Source organism: Camelus dromedarius, chromosome 15 (assembly GCF_036321535.1).
Source record: "Camelus dromedarius isolate mCamDro1 chromosome 15, mCamDro1.pat, whole genome shotgun sequence".
NCBI classification, from domain to species: Eukaryota; Metazoa; Chordata; class Mammalia; order Artiodactyla; family Camelidae; genus Camelus; species Camelus dromedarius.
This window is the reverse complement of record NC_087450.1, coordinates 23,615,895-23,636,547: the sequence shown is the minus strand read 5'-3', so window position 1 is coordinate 23,636,547 and position 20,653 is coordinate 23,615,895. Positions and strand designations below refer to the sequence as shown.

At 38.7% G+C, this 20,653-nt stretch overlaps 1 protein-coding gene across 3 annotated transcripts in view; it reads right to left on the bottom strand.

The window, feature by feature from the left end:
- Positions 1-10,329, bottom strand: part of EFEMP1 (EGF containing fibulin extracellular matrix protein 1) — a 59,031-nt gene extending 48,702 nt beyond the window's left edge. Inside the window, exons 1-4 of one of the 3 annotated variants that reach the window (XM_031467072.2) lie at positions 10,227-10,329; positions 8,609-8,696; positions 4,575-4,623; positions 4,010-4,411 (exon numbers count right to left, since the gene is read on the bottom strand). In XM_031467072.2, the coding sequence (XP_031322932.1) occupies positions 4,010-4,411; positions 4,575-4,623; positions 8,609-8,689 (532 nt within the window). In that variant the 5' untranslated portion in view covers positions 8,690-8,696; positions 10,227-10,329. Of the gene's footprint in view, positions 1-4,009; positions 4,412-4,574; positions 4,624-8,608; positions 8,697-9,050; positions 9,148-9,938; positions 10,048-10,226 lie in introns of those variants that run through there. The other 2 variants (XM_010989752.3, XM_064494476.1) reach the window with 2 other exon arrangements.
- Positions 10,330-20,653: the final 10,324 nt, after the last annotated feature.

Genomic DNA, 20,653 nt, shown 5'->3' with positions numbered 1-20,653 from the left:
ATGGTTTTTGACAGTTCAAAACAAATTGGAAACAAAAAACAGTCTCACTGGACAAACAATGCCTTAACCTGAAAATGTGGCTCTAACATTGGGATTTTCACACTGTTGTCTGTTACATGCAGGACATTTGGTTACTGGGGTTTTGCTAGGGTGATCAACAATGTCATTTGCCCAGAACTGAGGCATCTCCAGAGATATGGGACTTTTAGTTTTCAAACAGGACAGTCTTGGGTAGGCAGGAATTGTTGGAAACCTTAGGGTATGTTTTCACGTCTCTTAGTTACACCTTACATAATACAAGTCAGGTATTGCACTCTGGATTTGGCTCCACAGTTAGCTTGATTAGACATTTGTATCGAGTTCACTTTTTGATGCCATTTTTTTTTTGGAAGTTAGTAATGATACTTATAAATCCTGACTGAGTTTAGTAATGGCTTAATTACCAGCTATACAAAATACTTACATCTAATTTTTTGAAAGTTCAATTAAGTGAACAAATTCCTTTCACTTAGGCAATTGATGCGTTCTCTTATTTGCCAGTTCCCAAATGATTTTTTTCCTATAAGAATAGGGATCTTAGAAAACTACATGGGACAAAAAAAAAAAAAATCCTTTCTCAACTCAAACTAGTGACTTCTAACTCCATCTCCTTTGGAGAAGATTACATAGTGACTATGCACTAAAGATGTAGAAAAATAAAGTGAACTATCAATGGGTTACAGTATATTCCCCATTCATCCAAATTCCTTGTGGAGCAGATGAATATCTGTTGTCTCTGAGGTATATGATATGGAGAAATTATTAATTTCTAAAACTTTGTTTTTACATGACTCCAGGTATGTTACACTGAAATTATCTTCATGTAATTTGATAGCTGCCTAAGATGGCATCCATCATTTGAAGTTCTCAGTGGGAATGGCACCCCAGTATCATGCTCAGTTGGCAACAATTACCTGAAAAAACCTGCTTACTGTGAATTGATATTTGGAAAATTATGTTATATTTTAAACCTCTTGGTTTTACACAAAATTGAAAAACTGGACAAATAAGTGAAAAAGAGTAAAGGGATCGTGTTTTCACTAAATGTTAAAACATAGAAAGCTGGTTAAAAATATATTTATAAAATAGAATACATTTTAAAATATCTAGTGGTATTTAAACTATTAGGTGCTGCCTGTGATTGGCTGGTAATAGTCCATTCAAAGGCACAATTGACTTTAACACTGAAACACAATCCAGATTTCAGCCATTCCATAAAAAATGGCCTCAGCTTTTAGGTTATGTAATGATAAACTGTACCTGTTGAAAAATATATGTGGAAAAAAGAAATAATTTTAATACAAATATGACTCATCTGAAGGCATTCATTTATTTCAATCCAGCGACCATGGTAAATGTGTTTGGATTACTGGTCATAAGCATGCAACATTTAAAAGGGAGTGGAGATCTTTATTAAAACAGAAGGCTCTTCAAACTCCACAATGATGTCAGTAATATAGGTCCTTGGAGCACATTACTGTTTTAAGCGGAGGTCCCCACACTTTCACACTGGTTATAAAACATTATTTTGTGCTGCTGGCCTGGAATAAGAATGTCATACATCTGCAGGCAATTAGAAGAAGCTGGACTGCATGTTTGATTAGCTCAATAATAAACGGGCACAAGTGTGACTCGACTAATGTTAGTCAGATTCCCTAGACAGATTATCCTGTTGTTATCATATGAAATAACCCCCTTTTATCAGCAATTAAGTAAATCCACATTTATGGGCACTTTGCAAAATTGTGAGGTGGGAAGAAATCCAACTAAAGCCTTAAGTCATCCAAAAAAACTTTTAACCCTGCTTTTAATGATACAGACCCCCCAACCCCAAGTTTTAGAAATTGGTTGTATTATGCAGAACAGTTTGAGTTGGAAATACTCTTGTGTGCACACAATCAATGAATATGTATTTAGCACCTACCATAAGAAAGGCATTTAATAGTTTAACTTATAACTAAAAAGAAATTCCCAAAGAAGTAAGGATTATAAATATTTTAATGTGTGAAAAGTAACTTACTTTATAAGGTAGCCTAAATCTTTTTAAGAAAAATTAAATGGGATTTCATTTTTATTAGTCACATTTAATGATACAGTTTCTACTGTAACCAATGCATGTTGTAAATCCTGAATATGTTTTATTCTAGAACTTCTTCATTTGGTTCTAGGCATTGTTCTTCTTTTCAATCACAATTGTCAGTGATGGATGATAAATTATTTTGATAGTTTCTGATAGGTGATCCATTAATCTATCTGGGTTTTTCCTCCTAAGTACCATTAAAGCACACTTCTGAAGTGTAAAAAGTAACTCAGTATATGAAAGTCAATACTTCAAAAATTTCAGCAAAACTTCACTTTCAGGAAAAATACAACCAAACCTTGCAAAATAAGTATGTATTTAAATAGCACAATTAAAAGTTGATATCTTAAATAAATTCAAGGTATTTTAAAACCTATATTCACTCAAATACATACACTATATGTATAAATATATTTATTTATATATAGAAATAACCTCATAAGGTTATTTCTTAGACATAATCCTTAAATTAAATATCTGAATATCAAGCAGATGCCGAAGCATTCATCATCAATATTGGAATTCTGACTCATGACAGTAACACAAAACAGATGCTAATATGATAGGCTCTCTGAAAAGTGACACCATCACAGCATGCGTTAGCTCTTGATGTGGGGTACTTAAAATTTGAACACAAAATGTAAAATAATAAAAATCAGGGCTTGATAGGTTTCTTTACCTCATGTATAAACCATTTAAAATCTACTCTATTTTATACAGAAGATAAAACAACACTAGTGGATAAGGGGCAGCGCCCCAAAGGACCAGAAGATGCTTCTTTCACTTAATGCAGCAGCTAGGTGCCCCCAGTTGAACCCTTCAATGTTGAGGGAGGAAGGTGCTCTCTTCCTCACTCATGCAGGTAGAAGGTAAGAACTCCTGGGCCCGTGTGTATCAGGCACTTCTGGAGTATTATGGGGTCTACCCAGTCAGCCCCTAGCAGTGGAAAAGGAGCCTGGAGCTCCTGTGGTCACTCCAGGCAGATCTGAAAGGGTTTGCTAAGTAGGCAAAGAGGAACAAAATCCCCCAGCACAGTCCAGTTAGTTAATATCCTTCACATCTTCAAAGCCCAAGATTCTTATCACTTTGCTAGCATGAGTCTACAGCTGTTTCTAGAATACACAGTGATGTGTACTCTTTGTGAAAATAAACAGAAAAACCCAGGCAGATGGTGCCATGGTGTAAGTGATATAAGTGAAATGTGCTCAAATGAGAGCTTAAAAATAGATATAAATGTGAGGGGGGGGGACTCCCTCAAACGTAATGAGAAGCAGAAATCCCATTTCTTTATTCCTCAGTGAGGAAAATAAGTCAGTGGCAAGTTCAATGAAAAGAAAGCTTGAGAACTTAAAGGATATTTGTGGAGTAGCTTGACAGCACAATTTCAAATTCTAAATGAATAACCTGGCTGCTCCTTTTGACAGCTGTGACTCTGGCCACAACTGCCTGGGTTTGAAGGCTGGCTCTGCACTCACCACCTGTGTGACCCTTGGTTCCCAAACTTGGCTGCACACTGGAAACGTGGGGAGCTTAAAAAAATACTGATGCCTGGAAACCCACCCCCAGAGATGGTTATTTACTTGGGCTAGGGTGTGGCTTGGACATAGAGAAGTTTTGAAGGCTCCCAATGACTCTAAATACGTGCAGCTAAGGTTGAGAACCATTGATGACCTCTCTGAGATGCAGTTTACTCATTTGTAAAATGATGATGATGCCAGCAACAACTACTTTTTAGGATTATTGCAATGGTTTAATATGATAATGCAGGCAAAACACTGAGCACAAAGCCTGGCAAGTGGGAAGCTCTCAGTAAATGTGAGCTATTATCACCCTCACCACGAGGTGCACTTGGGCAAGAACTTTCTCATTAGCATAGTAAGTCATGCTTACCTTGGCACACGTTATGCTCACTCTGCTCATAGCCTGTTGCACACTGGATCCGGTGAGAAGGGTTGGGGGGAATGCGCTGAGGGTCAGCTGGATTCCGCCGGATGACAAAGTTATTTCGGCTAGTCTGCACTTCAGCAGCAGCACTGGCAACAAAACCACCCCCAGGCACCACTCCACTGGCTGCCATGCCACTGGCTGCCATACCCCCAGTGCCTGTACTTGAGGTCGCAGCTGCATTTGCAGCTGCACCCACACCTTCAGCTGCTGGTGTTTCTTGCTGAGGTTGTTCATTGTTGACAATAATCTGGGCTGTTTTAGGAAGGCAGAGGTATCCTCCATAGTGGTTAACGCATTTCATTCCCCCTTTGCAAGCATCTGGGACAATGTCGCATTCATCAATATCTGTGATCAGTAATAAAATAAGTCAGGAATCTTCTTAGAGGGAAAACTGAACATGTAAATGCGTGCTTATGCCTTTTTGGTATAATACAAACAGGACATGAATGACAAAGGAGATGGAGACAGAAAGCTGTGTTCAGATGGGAAGTCTTTGAAGTTGGCTCACCTTTGCACTGCTGTCTTACAGGATCCCACTCATATCCATCTGTGCATTGCTGTGAAAAAAACAAGATGGGGCAGGAGACAGTTAATTGAGTGTCCATTCTCTAAGAAGTCACTCTAAAAGCTTCCTACTTACGGCAATAATCTTTGTATTAGGGTCCTAGATAGATGTTGTGAAGGGTATTTTAACATTCTGTAGCTTTTTTTTTTTTTTTTAAGACACATCTGTGCATTGGACTGCTTCAGGGATCCTGTCTCAATCACCAGCTGTCTCAACTCTTCTGTTGCATTTAGATTGGGCCAAGTTGCCCAGAACCATCTTCTTGGAATTCTTCCTCTCTGTCTTGATACTAATATTCCACAATCTCTCTGACTGCTTTTTTGCTTTATTTGTCCCTTCCTCTACTTTGTAAACTTAACCAAAAAAAAAAAAAAAATCAACTGAGTGCTTTTTTTCAGCCCTTGACTATTCCCTGTCTCTCCAAATCTTCTTAGAGCATTCCAGCACCTGGCTTTCCTTATCATTCCTGTTCAGCTGAGTCCTGAGCCTCCCTCTCACACCCTGGCCTGCCTCCTAGCTTCAGTTCCTGCAGGTCCTCTCTAGTTCACTCACTGATTCAACCATCTGTCAAGTACCTTCTCATACCAGGCACTATCCTAGTCCCTGGGGATGCAAAGACAATTCCTGTTCTCAAGCAGCTAACAGGTCAGAAGAGAACAGACCACTAGATAAGCTGGAGCAAGATGTCAGGTGTCATGACACAAGTTGCCTGTGGAAAAGAGTGATGGACTCTACCCAAATCTGTGTGTGGACATGGCAGAGTGAAAGGGAAGGCTTTACGGACAAAGCTACAAGTGAATTGGGCCTTACAGGATTTTTTCCAGGGAGATATGGGGATTTTAGGATGAGGGGCCATGTAAGCAAAGGTGCAAAATTATTAAAGAAGGAAGGAGCTGCAAGTAGTCCTGGGTGACTGGAGTGAGGTTAGAGAAGTAGGCAGGGCCAAACCTGGGAACTGAATTCTACCTTGAAAGTTAGTGAATCTCAAGCTTTATCATGTTTAACAATCATTCTTGTACTTTTTAAAATGCAGATTCCTGGGCACAACCAAATGTTCTGACTGTAGGTCTGGTAAGGGGCTTGGAATCTGAATTCCTAAGAAGCATCTTAGGTGATGCTTAAACAAGTCATCTATGGGCTACTTCTTGAGAAACAGTGGTATAAGTGATGAGTCCTCTGAAGGACTTTTTAGCTCAAGAAAACATCTGATCAGATGCAGATTTGAGGGAGAGGCTTCAGGAAGGATTGAGCAAAAGTAGAGTAAACAAACAAATAAACTTAAATTCTTTTATAAGAGCCAAGAGTTGCTTGGCACACAACAGATGCTTGGCAAGTAAGTAGCTGAATGGAGACAGAGAGATGAGTTTAGAGGTATTACTGATCTCTGAGACTTAACAGAGTGAAAACTAAATTCACTTTATCTCCCAAACTACTTCTTTCCAGTTGCCCCAACACTGCCCAAGGCACTACCACCTTTCTCAGGACCCAGGATTACAACTTTAACATCAACTTTTCCAATTATCTTCCTTCAGGCTCTGCTAACTTTGTGTTCATTTCTGTGTCTACCGCATTGGTGTAGGCCTTCCTGATTTCATGAGTAGGCAGGTCTCCTTAGCTGGTCTCCACAGCTCTACATGCTGCACACAAGCCTCCACGATAATCTTTCTTCACTCTGTTGGTTATGTTGCTCCTCCATCTAAGAGCTCACAGTGGCTGTAGACCTCTCGTCTCCCATTTTGACCATCTCTAGGTTCTCCCCACTACCCAACTCCTTGTCACCTTCTGGACTTGATTTGGTTGTTTTCATTTCTAGCCTTTGATTATGCCACTTTCTCTGATTCAAGTGCCTCTTCCACCTTCTAGAATTATCCAAAGTTATTACTTCCTTCAAAAACCAGCACAGAGTTCTACCTCCTTCAATATGTCAATATGAACATTATCACCTTGCTTTTGTATTTCTTTAGCAATGTGTATAATCTGTCTAATAATATGATTTGTACTTGCTTGTAAACTTTGTACTTTTCAACAGTATTTTCCCAGGGTAAATTCCCTGAGGTTAAGGTCTGATTTTTTTTTTTTTGTAAACAAATAAATTCTTTTGATAGTGATGAGAATTCCTTATGCATACAGTAGATACTTGATGAGTAAATAACTGAATGGACCCTGTCTTTAATATGAAAGGAGAATATGAGGCTATTCTGTGGATATGAGCCCATCCATCTGAAAAGTATCTTCCAAGCCAGGCAAAATGACAGTTCACTTGAATAAATCTGTATGCTAAATAGAGAAGTCTTGCAGTTTGTTTTAGGTCTTCAGCTCTAGTGCATTCGGCATGGATCTACTATTAAACAAGCCAGGGCTGAATTTAGTTTCACCACTTTACTGGCTTAAGTTAGGTACCCCTCTAATCTTTAGTTCTACTATCAGCAGAAGGAAATGGATGCCATTTACCTCATACTGTGCTGTGAGAAGAGGAGATAGTCTACACAGTGGAGTTACTAAAAAAGTTACATCTTGTCCTTCAACCATGAACTAATAGGCATACACAATGCAAAAGAGAATGGATCTAATCTTAACACAAAAAGGATGTCATATCTGGGAAATCTGTTATAGTGTTTATTCAACAGGGAAGTTTCTCTGCTAAAGATGAGTAAGATTTAGGGGATTAGCAAAGGGAAAGGGATATACAATAAGCAATTATAAAATCAATAAAATATTTTATTAGATGAATATAAAAATGAGTAGCTAATTTAATTTTAGCTCCCCAAGAAGGTAGTAAGTTTAGCTTGAATAACAAAACAATTTCACTTGAAGATAAAAAACACATGTATTCATTTCTCTTGCTTTATTTATCTTCAGCAAAGGAAGCAACTACATTTACCATTAAGTTAACAAAATATTTATATTAAACCCCATTTGATTTATAGTTGATCTGAACAAGGAACATTTGCCAGATGAATACTAACATTCTAGGGATAATATGGTACCAAAAAAGTGAGATAATGTTTATTATCAGTAATTGAGATTAGCTCACTTTTAAGAGTTCTATTTCCAGAAATTTTTCAAATTCTTTTGAGTAAGATTACTTAATTTTAAATTGGGAACAAGTAGAAAAATATGTTTTTCATATTCTAATCCAGGACAAATGTCATTTGCCTCACAACACTGATTAAAGACTAGAAAACACAAAACAGAGGTGCAACAAACTCACCACAAGTGAGGTTAAGTACTGCCCTCTGTTCTCACCATATCCATCCCTGGCAGTGGGAGAGGGTAAGGTGATATTTTCAATATTTTATTAAACATTGGTTATATCCATACAATTAACTAATTAATCAAAAATTACTTGAAAATATCAGATATGATAATTAGAAAAATGCAAAACCAAATTTCAAACAATGAATTTTTAAAACCATTTTACCAAATACCACAACCTGGTAACACAAAGTCTATCTGACCAGCATTTAGATGAGTTATGTGTTATATAGTAAATGAGTAATAGTCTTTATAAAGTCAAGAAAGTCCACTTACAAGAGAACATAAGTCACATGCACAAATGAGGTGATGTGCTTTTGTGATGTTTAACATTCTTATTTGACTTAAGCCTTAGTCCTTGAGTTTTGGTTTCATCTGCATGTATATGGGAATCCAGGTTTTCCAATTACTTATACCCATTAATTTGTTGAATGTGTTGGAAACATGTAGTTTACTTTGGTTTTTTATTTTAAAGGAGTTCCTCTTTTTGGCCCTGCATAAATCCTTACATTTTGGTCCCTATCTCAAATGGTGATCTAAATGCACTTTTGAAAGGACGGACAATTTACAACGAATCTTAAACGTGAACTATGCTAAAGTTTCTTTAATTTATTACCCTCCACAGAGAACAGCTCACATAGGCTGGCAGGAGTGGATAAAGTCTCTCTTGTGCCATAGAATCCCTCGGAACCGCACTTATCTCAAATTCCATCACCCCTTACCGTGTACGTGATGGTTTCTTCGGTGTCCTGTGACTTGACCAACGCCAGCGTCAGCATAGTTAGGAAAAGGGCTCTCAACATCGTGAATCTCAAAGAAAACACAGGACAAACCGATGCTTAGTATCTGCTGCGGAGGAAATAACACTTCAGCTGTGAAGTAACAAGCGAGGGAGGGAAGGCGGAGGAGGCTGAGGCTCCATCATACCCAACTTTCAATCTACTTTCTCATCTCCCCTCCCCCTCCTCAACCTTCCCTTGGCCAAAAGAGGCACCGAAGACGGTAAAACTGCTGCGGAATTACATTTCGCTTTACTCCTTCCGGCTGCTCTGAATATATACAAAGGATATACGGCGTACATTTTATACTGCATCTACACAACAGGCTCCAGAAAGGGGGTGAAAGAGAAAGAATAAGGGTAATTAATTTCAAAGGAGAACGCACATTTTTTTTTTACAAGGGTGGAGGTGGGGCAGCAAATCTCATACTCCCTTAAACGTTAAGGCTTTCCCTGTACTCCGACCTTCAGCTAGTGAAGTTCCTTGCACAGCTCAGCAGAAATACCTGTAAACCAATGAGTCACCTTGGCTTCAAACTTTTTTTTTTTTTTAAACAAAACAGCAGAATAAAACGCGGGAGCAATCTCCTCCACTAGTAGAATACCTGCCCTGCCCTTCAGAGAGTCTTCTCCCATTTCCCAGCACAAACTCTCAGAGTGGCATTTCCACGCGTTCTCTGTGCGCAGCTTTGTTTAAAAGCCCCAGGTACTGTAGAGGAGCAATCCAAAGCGTCTCATTCACTAGTGCCTTATCAGTCCCTCTGTACCCGAAATGCTAACTTCAGGATCGGGGCTGCCTAGGGCCGCAACCGGGGAACCACACCACGGCCGGAGAAACCAGTTTCAGGGCACCGGCCTGGCGCCCCCAGGGAGGCTAGGTCCCCTTTCTTAACAGTATGTTAAACAGGCGGCAGTTCCCGGACAGCTGCTCAGCGCTCCAGCTTCTAACCAGCTCCCATGGAATCCAGGTGTGGCTTAAATCTTGCACTTTGGGCCCCTGAAACTTTCAAAACCTTTATGCGCAAATTCCTGTCGGCTGATTGTCAGCGCGCACACACAGGCCCATCCAAACAGATGTCACCCAGGTACTCGCACATGCTGACAGATCACATTCCGAGACCACACACCTCCACCTCCCTCTGCCTGAGAGATTCTGCACAGTGTGGGGCAGTGCTCAAGTCCATTGCACCCCTCAAGTCAACCCACTTACTCCCCAACGCGCGTCCCTACGGGCACTGTGCGCGCTGGTGTGACCCCCGCTTCGGGGCTCCTACCTGCGCGGCCGCGCTGCGCTCCAGGCCCGAGAAGCAAGGGGAGAGCGCAGGGGAGGGCAGCCCCGTGGGTCTGAACTGGCGAGGTCTTTCAGCGGCCTCAGCTGCAGGAGGAGGAGGAGAAAGGGAGGGAAAGGGGGAGGGCAAGGGGGGTGGAGGAGAGAGCAGAGGGAGGTGCAAGTGCTGAGCGCTGCAAACCGGACGGGAGAGCGCGCTGCGCAGCGAGATCCGCGCCCCCTCCTCCAAGGGTCCTCTCCACCACCCGCCTGCCATTCTCTGCCAGCCACTCACCTTTAGCTCCCAGACGCTCCGGAACTCCAGGCCGAAGATGGCACGTTTGGCATGTGATGTCTGGAGTTTGAATTAGCCTTGGTGATGCTCCAGCCTCCTGGGCAATTTTTTGTGCCCTGCGGAGGGGAAAACATCTCTCCTGTGAGCTTGGAAAGCCTTTCCTCCAGGGAAAGAAATCCTTTCAGTTCTGATTGGTCAAAGTGGGACAATGCCGTACCCTGAAACAAGTCAGAGAATGCCAGAGATATTGTGAGGTCCTGAGAAATTGCATACAGATATTTTTCCAAATAAGTGAATCCTAGGAGAGAAAATTAACCCCATTCATAGAACTGGTTCTTTAGTCTTTTGTTTAAGATTGCTTTTTTTCTTTTCTTTTTTGAGTGAAGGAGGGTCCGGTTCCTCAAATGTAGAAAAATGAGAATCTATTCATTCAACAAATATTTGTGACTTACTGAGTTCCATGTATTGGGAGTGGGCCAAGTAGAACTCACACTAACAGAATTGTGAGGTTGGGTTCTCTTTGGTCTCTCAAAACGTCCTTTTTCATGGGCTCCTTTTCTCTTCTACTTGTTTTCTTCTTTCTTCTTGTTCACTTGTGGGAGTCCCCAGTACTGGTCATTCAAAGTTGAGCATTTCACTCTCACCTTTCATACAAATGGTGGAATTTCAGGAATCTGGAGAGAAAAAAAAATATTTTTTCTGGCTTCTTCAAATCATACCACACAGATTGCAGTTATCTCTGAAAGCTCCAACTCTAAAGTCAGATTAATAGTGTGCCTCCAAGGCAACATGCCTTCTGAAGCAAATATAGTTGCCTGAATGAGACAATATGCAGGCAGAAGGTATTGACTCTGACCTCAGAAGGAAATAGAAGGTGGGAGGGAGAGGAACAGCTCCTTTCCCTTCCCTGCTGACTGACCACAGAGGGGAAAATGGTAGAGAGGGCAAGAGAGAAAGGCTGTTAGGTGGAAGCCTTTCCTTGTCTTTCAGGTATGCAGTGGAGTGCCCAGACCTTGCCAGTATGGTTGCAGACTACACAATATTGGACAAGATCAGAGGAGCTTCGCAACTCTGAACCTTACTTGAGTATGTGGGGTTTTGCTAATAGTACTGAAGATTTTGGTACCAAAATGCAAATGTTTGTTTTTCCAGTCATTAATAACCTCCAAACTTAAAAAAAAAAATTGGATCTTTGCTTTTGTATAGTTAAAAAGATCTGGCTAGATATTTTCTCCTACTTCTTTTTGAATTCTACCTATCTTCAATCCTTTCCCCCAGAAAAAATAAGTTAAAACTCCCAAATTTCTATCTCCAGCCTGGAACTCTTCCTGTATATCCAACTACTGACTTGTTATCTTCATCTGTACACCTAATGGATATTTCAAACTGGACAGGTCTGCTAATTCTCACCCTCTCTTCCAACCTGCTCTACCCATATGCTTCACCATCTTAATTAATAGCAGTCTCATCTTTCCATTTGCTCAGGTCCAAGATCATGGAGTCACACTTGATTTCTCTTTTTCTCACACACCATGCATTCAGTTCTTCAGAAAACTCTGTTTGTCCCATCTTCAAACTATGTCCAGAATTGGACCACTTCTTATTATTTCTTTTGTGACCACTCTTGTCTGAGTCACCACCATCTTCCATATGGATTATTACAACAGCCTCCTAACTGACCTCCTTACTTACACCTTCAGTCCTTTACAGCCATTCCTCAGCTGAAGTTCGTATAAATGGAATTGTAGGGTATGTACTTTTTTTGTGTCTGGTTTCTTTCCCTCCGCATGCTTTAGAGGTGCAGCCTTGTTGTTAGGTATATCAGAAGTTTATTTCTTTTTATTGCTGAGTAGTATTCCATTGTGTGGATATACCCTGTTTATCTGTTCACCTGTTGACGGATATTTGGATTTTTATGAATAAAGCTGTCATGGACATTCATGTAGAAATCTTTGTGGACATATTTTCCTTTCTTTTAGGTAAATACTTAGGAGTGGAACCCCTGGGTCATATAGTAGGGGTATGTTTACCTTTATAAGAAAGCTATACTTTGTTATAAAGAAAGCCAAAATATTTCCCAAAGTGACTGAACCATTTTACATTCGTATCAGCAATATGTGAAATTCTACTTGATGTTGTCAGTAATTTATAATATTAGCCATTACAGAGGGTGTGTAAGTGGCATCTGATTGTGGTTTTATTTTACATTTCTCTGATATCTAATGATATTGACCATTTTAATATGCTTATTATCCATCACTATATCTTCTCTTTTGAAGAGCCCATTCAAATCTTTAATCTATTTCTTTATTTTTGTTTTCTGTCTTAGTGGTGAGATTTTTTTTTTAAATATAATCTTCCTACAAGTTCTTTGTCAGATATATATTTTTGAATATTTCTCCCAGTTTTTGCTTTGCCATTTCATTTTTTTAATACTGTCTTTTGAAAGCAAACATTTTTAATTTTGGTGAAGTCTAACGTTAATTTTTTGTTTAGTGTTTAGTCCTTTTTGTGTTGGACTGTTTACAGTTTATTGGATTGTTTATTGTGTACTGTTTACAAAATCTTACCTTACCTTTTTGCTTAAAATTCAAATCTTTTAAGCTCTGTAAACCTCAGATCCTGCTTCTGTAAAATGGCGAGGGTAACTTACTCTACTTCTTATGGTTGCGATAATTGAGTAGAAACTCATGGTAAATATCAAATACATGTGAATGATTGTTCTTTGATATTAGAACATACAGTGTGAGGGGCTATAGTAGACCATTCCTCCATCCTAAAATAACCCAGGATTATTTAGTTATTCCATACAATTGAGTATCTCCTGACTAATCTAAGCTAATGAAATCAGCAATGGCATTCTCTGACTGTTGCTTCAGGGTAAGGCATTGTCCTACTTTGACCAATCAGAACTGAAAGGAAGGATTTCTTTCCCTAGAGGAAAGGCTTTCCAAGTTCACAATAGCAGAGAACAGTGGAGCCCTTTCATCTGTTGTCACTGGCAGCTAAATTACAGCATGCAGGTAAACCAGCCCCAGCATAAAGGTGATGCATGCTGTGAGTGGCCAACCACAGAGAGAGAGAACCTGAATCTTGAATTGTTCAGAGGGCTGACTGACCCTAGAACTCATTATACTTATAGGAGTTCTCCACAAATTGTTGAAGTCAGAAGGAAAAAAATAAATATCATTCAGCCTGGATTATATTTGTCTTTATACCATTGCAGTTGCAAAACATAATTTTTTTAATAGAGGAAGGGGCCCATGAAGGCAAAAGTGGCTAGGGATCATGAAAGTCACAATGTGGCCCTGATTGTTGAGCTTCCAAATCAGCCACATGTGAACTCTGTTCTGCTTCTACACTCAAGTTTTGTAAGGTAATATATTTCCTTATGACCAAGCCAATTTGAGTCAGGTGTTCAGTTACTTGAAGTAGCAAGTGTCTCACTTCTATCATGAGGAAGGATCCTACTCTGGGAGCTCTGGCTCTTGTGATGTGTTGTACCTGTGTCCTGCACTCCAGAGTGGTGGGCCTTGGCTATTTCCTGAGAGAAGCTGTTGAGAGAGATTCCCAGGCTTTCTGACCTTAGGCAAGCTGAATGTTCCAACCACTTCTGCTTGGATCAGCTTCTGAGTTCTCCTCCATCCCCTCACTTTTGTGTGTGTGTCTGATTTTTCAAAGATTTAAGACTTGAATTCTCCCTTTAATCATCACTGCCTCAGGAAGGCAACTCTGGCTTCTCTTCATGTGATTTGAAAAATAACCAGTGACCAACTTTTATAAGGGAGCCGTCAGTCCTAGGCAAACTTAAAGGTGTAAAGAAAAGATGTAGAAGAAAGAAAATAGGACAGGACCCAGAAGTTCTTGCCTGGACTCTTGCCAAGCCCTAGCTGGGTAACCATGGCAGTTGCTCAACTTCTTTGAGTCAGTTCTGCACAAACATTGACCTGGCTAAAAACATTTATTTGTGGTTACTATATTGTACTTGTATTTATCACATTTCCTTTGCCTGTTTGTCATCTATTCCCTTACAGTGGTAGGCCATGACCAGTCTTGCCCATAGAAGGCATCTAAGTGTACACAAAGAAAAATCTCACAGGTCCAAAAAAATATAAGGAGAAATGGCCCAATGCCAGTGCAACAAGAATGTCAAAGCTCAGAACCTGGCTATTAGGTCCAGTGATGTGGCAGAATTATTGTCTTCTGTAGTGGTTTAAGTTGTTTCTGTGTGCTAATGAGCCTGAAAAATACAAAGAGCACCAGGCCCACAATTTCAGGTTCCTCTGACTGGAAGTCAACCCAATCTATATGGGCTGTTAAAATGTCTAAGTTTAGGTTTGGCTCCATGAGCTACAAGACAGGCCAGGAGCTGGGGCATACACCCTGAGCCTTTATTTCATTTATACAGTAGTCCCCTCTATCTAGGGGTATATGTTCCAAGGCCCCAGTGGATGCTGAAACCATAGATAATTCTGAACTGTATATATACTTTTATATATACTTTTTTATATGTATGTATATATATACATACATACCTTTGATAAAGTTTAATTTATAAATTAGGCACAGTAAGACATTAACAATAATAATAAAATAGAATAATTATAACAACATTGTATAATGAAAGTTATGTGAATGTGGTGTCTCTCTCTTTCAAAGTGTCTTACTATACTGTACTTACCCTTCTTGTGATGATGTGAAATGATAAAATGCCCATGTGATGGGATGAAGTGAGGTGAATGACTAAGCATCGTGACTTAGTGTTAGGCTACTATTAATGTTCGGACAATAAGTCAGAAGGAGGATCATCTGCTTCTGGTGATCCTGGATCATTGAACCATGATGATGTCTGTGACTGGTTGTAGGCAGACATCAATGGTCGGGGGTCTCTGGTGGGACAGAGTAGGATGGCTCAAGATTTCATCTCAGTACTCAGAATGGTGCATGATGTAAAACTTAAATTAGTTTGTTTCTAGAATTTTCCATATAATATTTTCAGCTCATGGTCAACCTTGGGTGACTGAAACTGCAGGAAGTGAAACCATGGATAATTAGGGAGTGCTCTATCCTTTGTCTACTTATTTTTACTATCTTTGAATCCAGACACCATGTGGGCCTTGAACATTTCCAGTCCATATGATTTGTCGGGAGCTTATTTTTCCTCTCACTTTTTGGGTGTGCATGTGGCCCAGGCTCCCCCAATCAACATCAAATCTATAGACACAGTGATTAGTTCAGAAATGATGGACACACCCTAAAAGGGGTGGTGTCGCATAGGGCTTGGATCCAGAGAGCCTGGGTTCAAATCCTTCTGTGCCACTCACTGACTTTGTGAGAGTTACTTAACTTTTGGGGGACTTAATATGTTTTCTCACATGTTAAATGAGAAATAATGGTAATTTCTCTCTCATAGAGTTTTTATGAATATTAAATAACAAAATGCATATAAAGCTCTTAGTACAGTTCTTTGCACATAGCTTTGCTGCTGTTGTTATTATTGGTCACAGTGACTCATCACTCATTGGTTTATGCCAAGAGCTTTGTAAATCAGATAATCAGGTTAATTGCATGTTAGCGTAAAAGAGGCTATTAAGGTTAAAAAAAAATTCTCCATATTTTTGTGTGTAATTCTCTCTAATTTATAGGATATTTAGAAGAATCAGGGTCTGGACACTTAGTCACTGAAAGTTCAATGACTAGGTCCTGGAAATCTGTGGCCCCACACTGAGCAATATCCTAAGATGATGACAATTTTGGAATAAATGTCTCTGAGATACCTTTTTTTTTTTTTGCATTTCAAGTGGCTTATAAAATTATACTTCCTTATTGATAATAAATAGGAATAGCTAACACTTATGTGCTACTTACACCATGCAAGAACTGAAGCAAGCACTTTTATTACACCTATTTTTCTGAAAAGGAAATTGAGTCACAGAGCAGTTTAGTAACTTGCCCTGGTCATACAGGTAGTTAGCAGCAAAGAGGGGGTTGTCTGGTACTAGAACCCCTGCTGTAAATTCTCTCCTGTGTTACTCCTTCCCCACCACTGACTGAATTTAGGATTTCAGGGATAGAACAGAGACATGGATGATTTCTGCAATGTGGTACAACTACAGAGATTCAAACTGGATGCATAGATTGAGAAGATAGCAATTGGAGATTGTGATAAATTCACCTTGCTAAATTGTTATGAGCCCAGGGGAATCTGAGATTTTAAATATTTGAAGATCTGTTTGGTTGGGGAAGGGGATCACGATTTCAGAAGAGATTTACATATGTCGGTGACCACTCATTGTGATTTTAAGTCTTTGTCTGCTTTTGAGTGTGCATATGAATCAAAGATGTCCCATCAGTGTGGCTTAGTTCTAAGAGTATCTGATTAAGGTGTAGGTGAACTGTGCCCAACGAGGACTCACCATGGGTATCCCTGGTGTTCTAGAGACTATGAATTCCAGAATTAGCCTCTAATTTCTGGCCATGTAGCCAAACTGGGCAATATTTAGGTCCAGTTGGTTTTTGAAAGTACCATGCTGTTATGAAGCTGTTGAAATGAAGCCACTGCTGGGGCCAGATTTGGCTGTATAAGTCTTTGCCTTTCATAGAGAGAGTTCATTTGTTAAATATTAGATTTTTTAGTGATGTGATAAAATTTGATCACTGACTACTGATAGCCCTGTTACATAGTCTTGCAAGAATACTGTTGATTAAATTATTTATTTTCTTGGGCTGCTTGCATATTGATACTTAAAAATTCAATATTTTTGAATAGCTAAGTTTACCATTATATGGAAAATGTCCTTGTGGTGAATACACAGGTGGGTTTCTGATATACTTTCCACTACTGAAACAAGTCCTTGGAAGAGATTGCTCCTAATATTTTTTTTTAGTCCTAAAATTCTTTGATTTTTATCTTATCTTTTGTCACTGAATTGGTGTCAGCATCAGGCCAAGAGATGAATTTAAGTGGGCTTTCAGCACATGCTAAGTTTTTTCTAATACACACACACACACACACACCATTATAAATTTCTACACAGAAGATAATGTGTTTTTATTAAATTGATTGCTAAAATACCCCCCAAGCATTAACCCATGTGATTGGTGGTTTGTGCTTTAGAAAAGGACTCATGGAAATACATGGAGGTTGGATTGCAGCTTTGGCTTCAAAGAATATTGGCAAATTTGCATTTATGTGATATTAATTTGCCTCAAGTATGTCACTGGTGAGTTCTTTGTTTTAGTGAGTGCCAGATTTATTCTTCAGAATATATTTGGTGAAACTCTCTCTTGAATGCCAAATGGACATGAGAAAACTTTCAGTCATCTGGAGCTTGTAAATTGTTCTGAAATTTTTGGAATTTTATTGAAGGCTTGATTTCATCACAGAGCAGAGAATACCTTGGATGAATAAAAAGCAAATCAATCAGAAATGATTGGAACCAGTAATTAGAATTTCCTTGGAGAGATAAAATGTATGATGTAAATCCACTGCCTTGCAAAAAAAATTTGCTTTCTAACAAGTTGTCAGATCTTACAGAGCAACTTCAGATGCGGACACAGATGTGGAACTTTATTTGGTTTTGAGCAACAAGTTCCTTCCTCTCTTTTTTTCAAAATTAGCTTTTCCGGAATCTTCATTTGGCTAATCAAGGCTAATGGGGTTTCAAGATGATTGCATTTTGGAGTATGAAATTAGAAATAATATCCCTTGAAAATTAGTAATTTTATTTCCATATATAATTTAATGAAATGGATCATTACTCCCCCACTTTTGCCAGTTTGGAGTCTTTCCATAATATTTTGTTGACTTTTAGAATATTCTGCTTTCCAATTTTGTTTTACCTTGCTTGAATTATCTTTTCCTTCACTTTGTGGATTTTATTAAAACAGAGAATCCTCCTCATTTGTCCTTTTGTGAATGCTTGATCTTGTATCTTGATACTGCTTACAGGTAACAAAACAGGTTTTAAAATCTTTTTGAAAATATTTAAATTAATTTTTTAGAGAACAGTGGTTCAAACAAAATCAAAAACATTATATATGTTGAAATTTAGAATTAAAAAATTTGTAATAGCATTACTAAAACTGATTTATGATCTTTTTTCCTTAGTATGTCATATCCTATACCAATGGACCTGCTGAGACCTAAGCCTAAAATGGAATGGACATTATTATTTTCTCTCTGCTCTTTGAGGAATTTTAAGGCATAAATTATTTTGATAAACTAGCATTAACTTCTTTCTCACTGTAGAATGTGGAGAGGGAAAAAAATGTTTCTACTTGGAATTTACAGTATGCTGCTAACGGAAAAAATATAAAGAATGACATATCTGACTTTTATCATTGATTAAATAGGGCAAATGTGGAAACTGTATTCAAGGTAAGAGGTTAAAAGTTTACATTTCCACAAGGGAGGTATTACAAGGATATTGCTTAGATAAGTGTGTATGTGTGTGTATGTTTTAAATAAGTCTGTTCAAGCAGATGCTTCAATTGCAGTTAATTTTCAAAAGGGCCAAGAGGTATAAAACACTTAAATTTGTTCAATTCAGTTGGAGAAATGGCAGGATCAGAAAGGTCTTTCCAATCTGATTTAAGAAAGATGAATTCATTTTATGGAGAAAAGGAAAAGGAAGGAAAAAAGGGATCTTAGCGACCATCTGCTCCAATTCCCTCATGAAACTTGGAGCTTAGATGACTTGTCCAAGTTAACTATTGTTAGTAGTAGAGCCAAGGACTAGAATCAAGTGTCTGGACCCCTTTTCCTTGGAGCATTCCACTTCCCTGCCCTATCTCTTTTGCCTACAGCCTCCTTTTCCTCTTCAACATAATCTTCACTATCATCATCCACTGAATCATACAACACAAATTGAGCATTTGACTGAAGCATGTTTCGAGGCTTAGGGAGCTTTTGGGTGAAGCTGACATGTAAGTGTGCAGAATGAAGTGGATCTTATTTCTCTTCTGCCAGACTGATCTTGAAGACAGGAGCTGTGTTTGTATACCTCCCTTCCAGGCTACACTGCAGAAGTGCTCTGGGAAGCTTTATGCAGAGCGCACTTTGCCTGAGGAAATTTTTCCACCTGTCCTTATCTCATGAATCCTCTTGTCTGTTTTGGATTTCTACTGATTGCCTCCTAGGAGAAGTCCTCTCAGCCTATATCCCACCCCCGCCCCCACTTTGGATCGACAAATCACTTGGTCAGCCTGACTTTGATTTTGATGTTTCCCCTAGAGATAACCTTTTGTGTTATTTCTGCTTAACACTATGGTGTGTAGACCTTGGTCAAGTGACCCTCATATCTGCCCCCGCTGCAAGCTCCCAGGATACTACCCCTAGCCCATGCTAAAGCTCAGCTCCCGCCCATCTGGGAGTTGAACTTGATGGTCTTTTGCTGAGGGCAAGAAGTTATCCTAGAACTTGGGAGATACTTATCAGATGTTTGTGGAATGAACAATAAAGATACTACATAGTGTCATCTTTGTTGTCATCCTCATTTTTTATTGAATGTTTGGCTTGGAGAGAAGGTGTCAGGCACTATGTGTGATGCAAAATGGCTCATGGATCAATTGATCACATTCAGATATATAAAAAATAAAACTCTTAGTCTTGAATTTCCTGATAGCTTGTTTAAATACCAGGCAAGTTCTATGAATAACTGGTTGTTTTTTTTTTTCCTTCTCTGTATATTATGGACACTTACTTTGTATATAAGTTTATGCTATATTAGGGAGTTATTGTTTCTTCCCTCCAAGGAACTATGTAATCAGTGAAGAAAATAGGGTTGTGCTGTATACACAACCTGAATTTCTATCACTTAGTCTCCTTTCAGACACTTTCAGAAATTCTGTGCTAGAGCTAACTAATAGCTAGCAATTTAAAAATAATTCATGAATCAGCTATATTTTAGACAAAATAGTGCTTATTTTTCTTTTGAAGGAGTATAACAATAGGTTTTAAAATGACAATCTTGATTAGAAGCTTATTTTCAGTAGTTTGCTAACATTTAAAAATGAATTTGTTTCTAAACATCCTGTAGCCTCCTTCTTCCTAACGACTTTTTTAAACAGTAGTATTTTTTTCTGATTTAAAAAGTAATATATGCTCAATGAAGACATTTTATAAAAATAGGATAATATAAAAATGTAAATTAAAATCATCCATAATGAAAATGACTTAGCTATTATCACTCTAAGAGACAACCACTGTTAATATTTTGCTTGTATTTCTTTCCAGACTTTTCTATATGCTCACTGGCTCTCTCTTGACTTCTCTCTTTCCCACATATTTATTCTAAGTATATATACAAATGTAGACAGTAAATACTGTCTTTTGGAACATGTATATTATATATGTATAAAATTTTGTACCTTTTTTTATTCTTTTTCGATATTTATGTTTTAAAAGTTCTTCATATTGTATAATA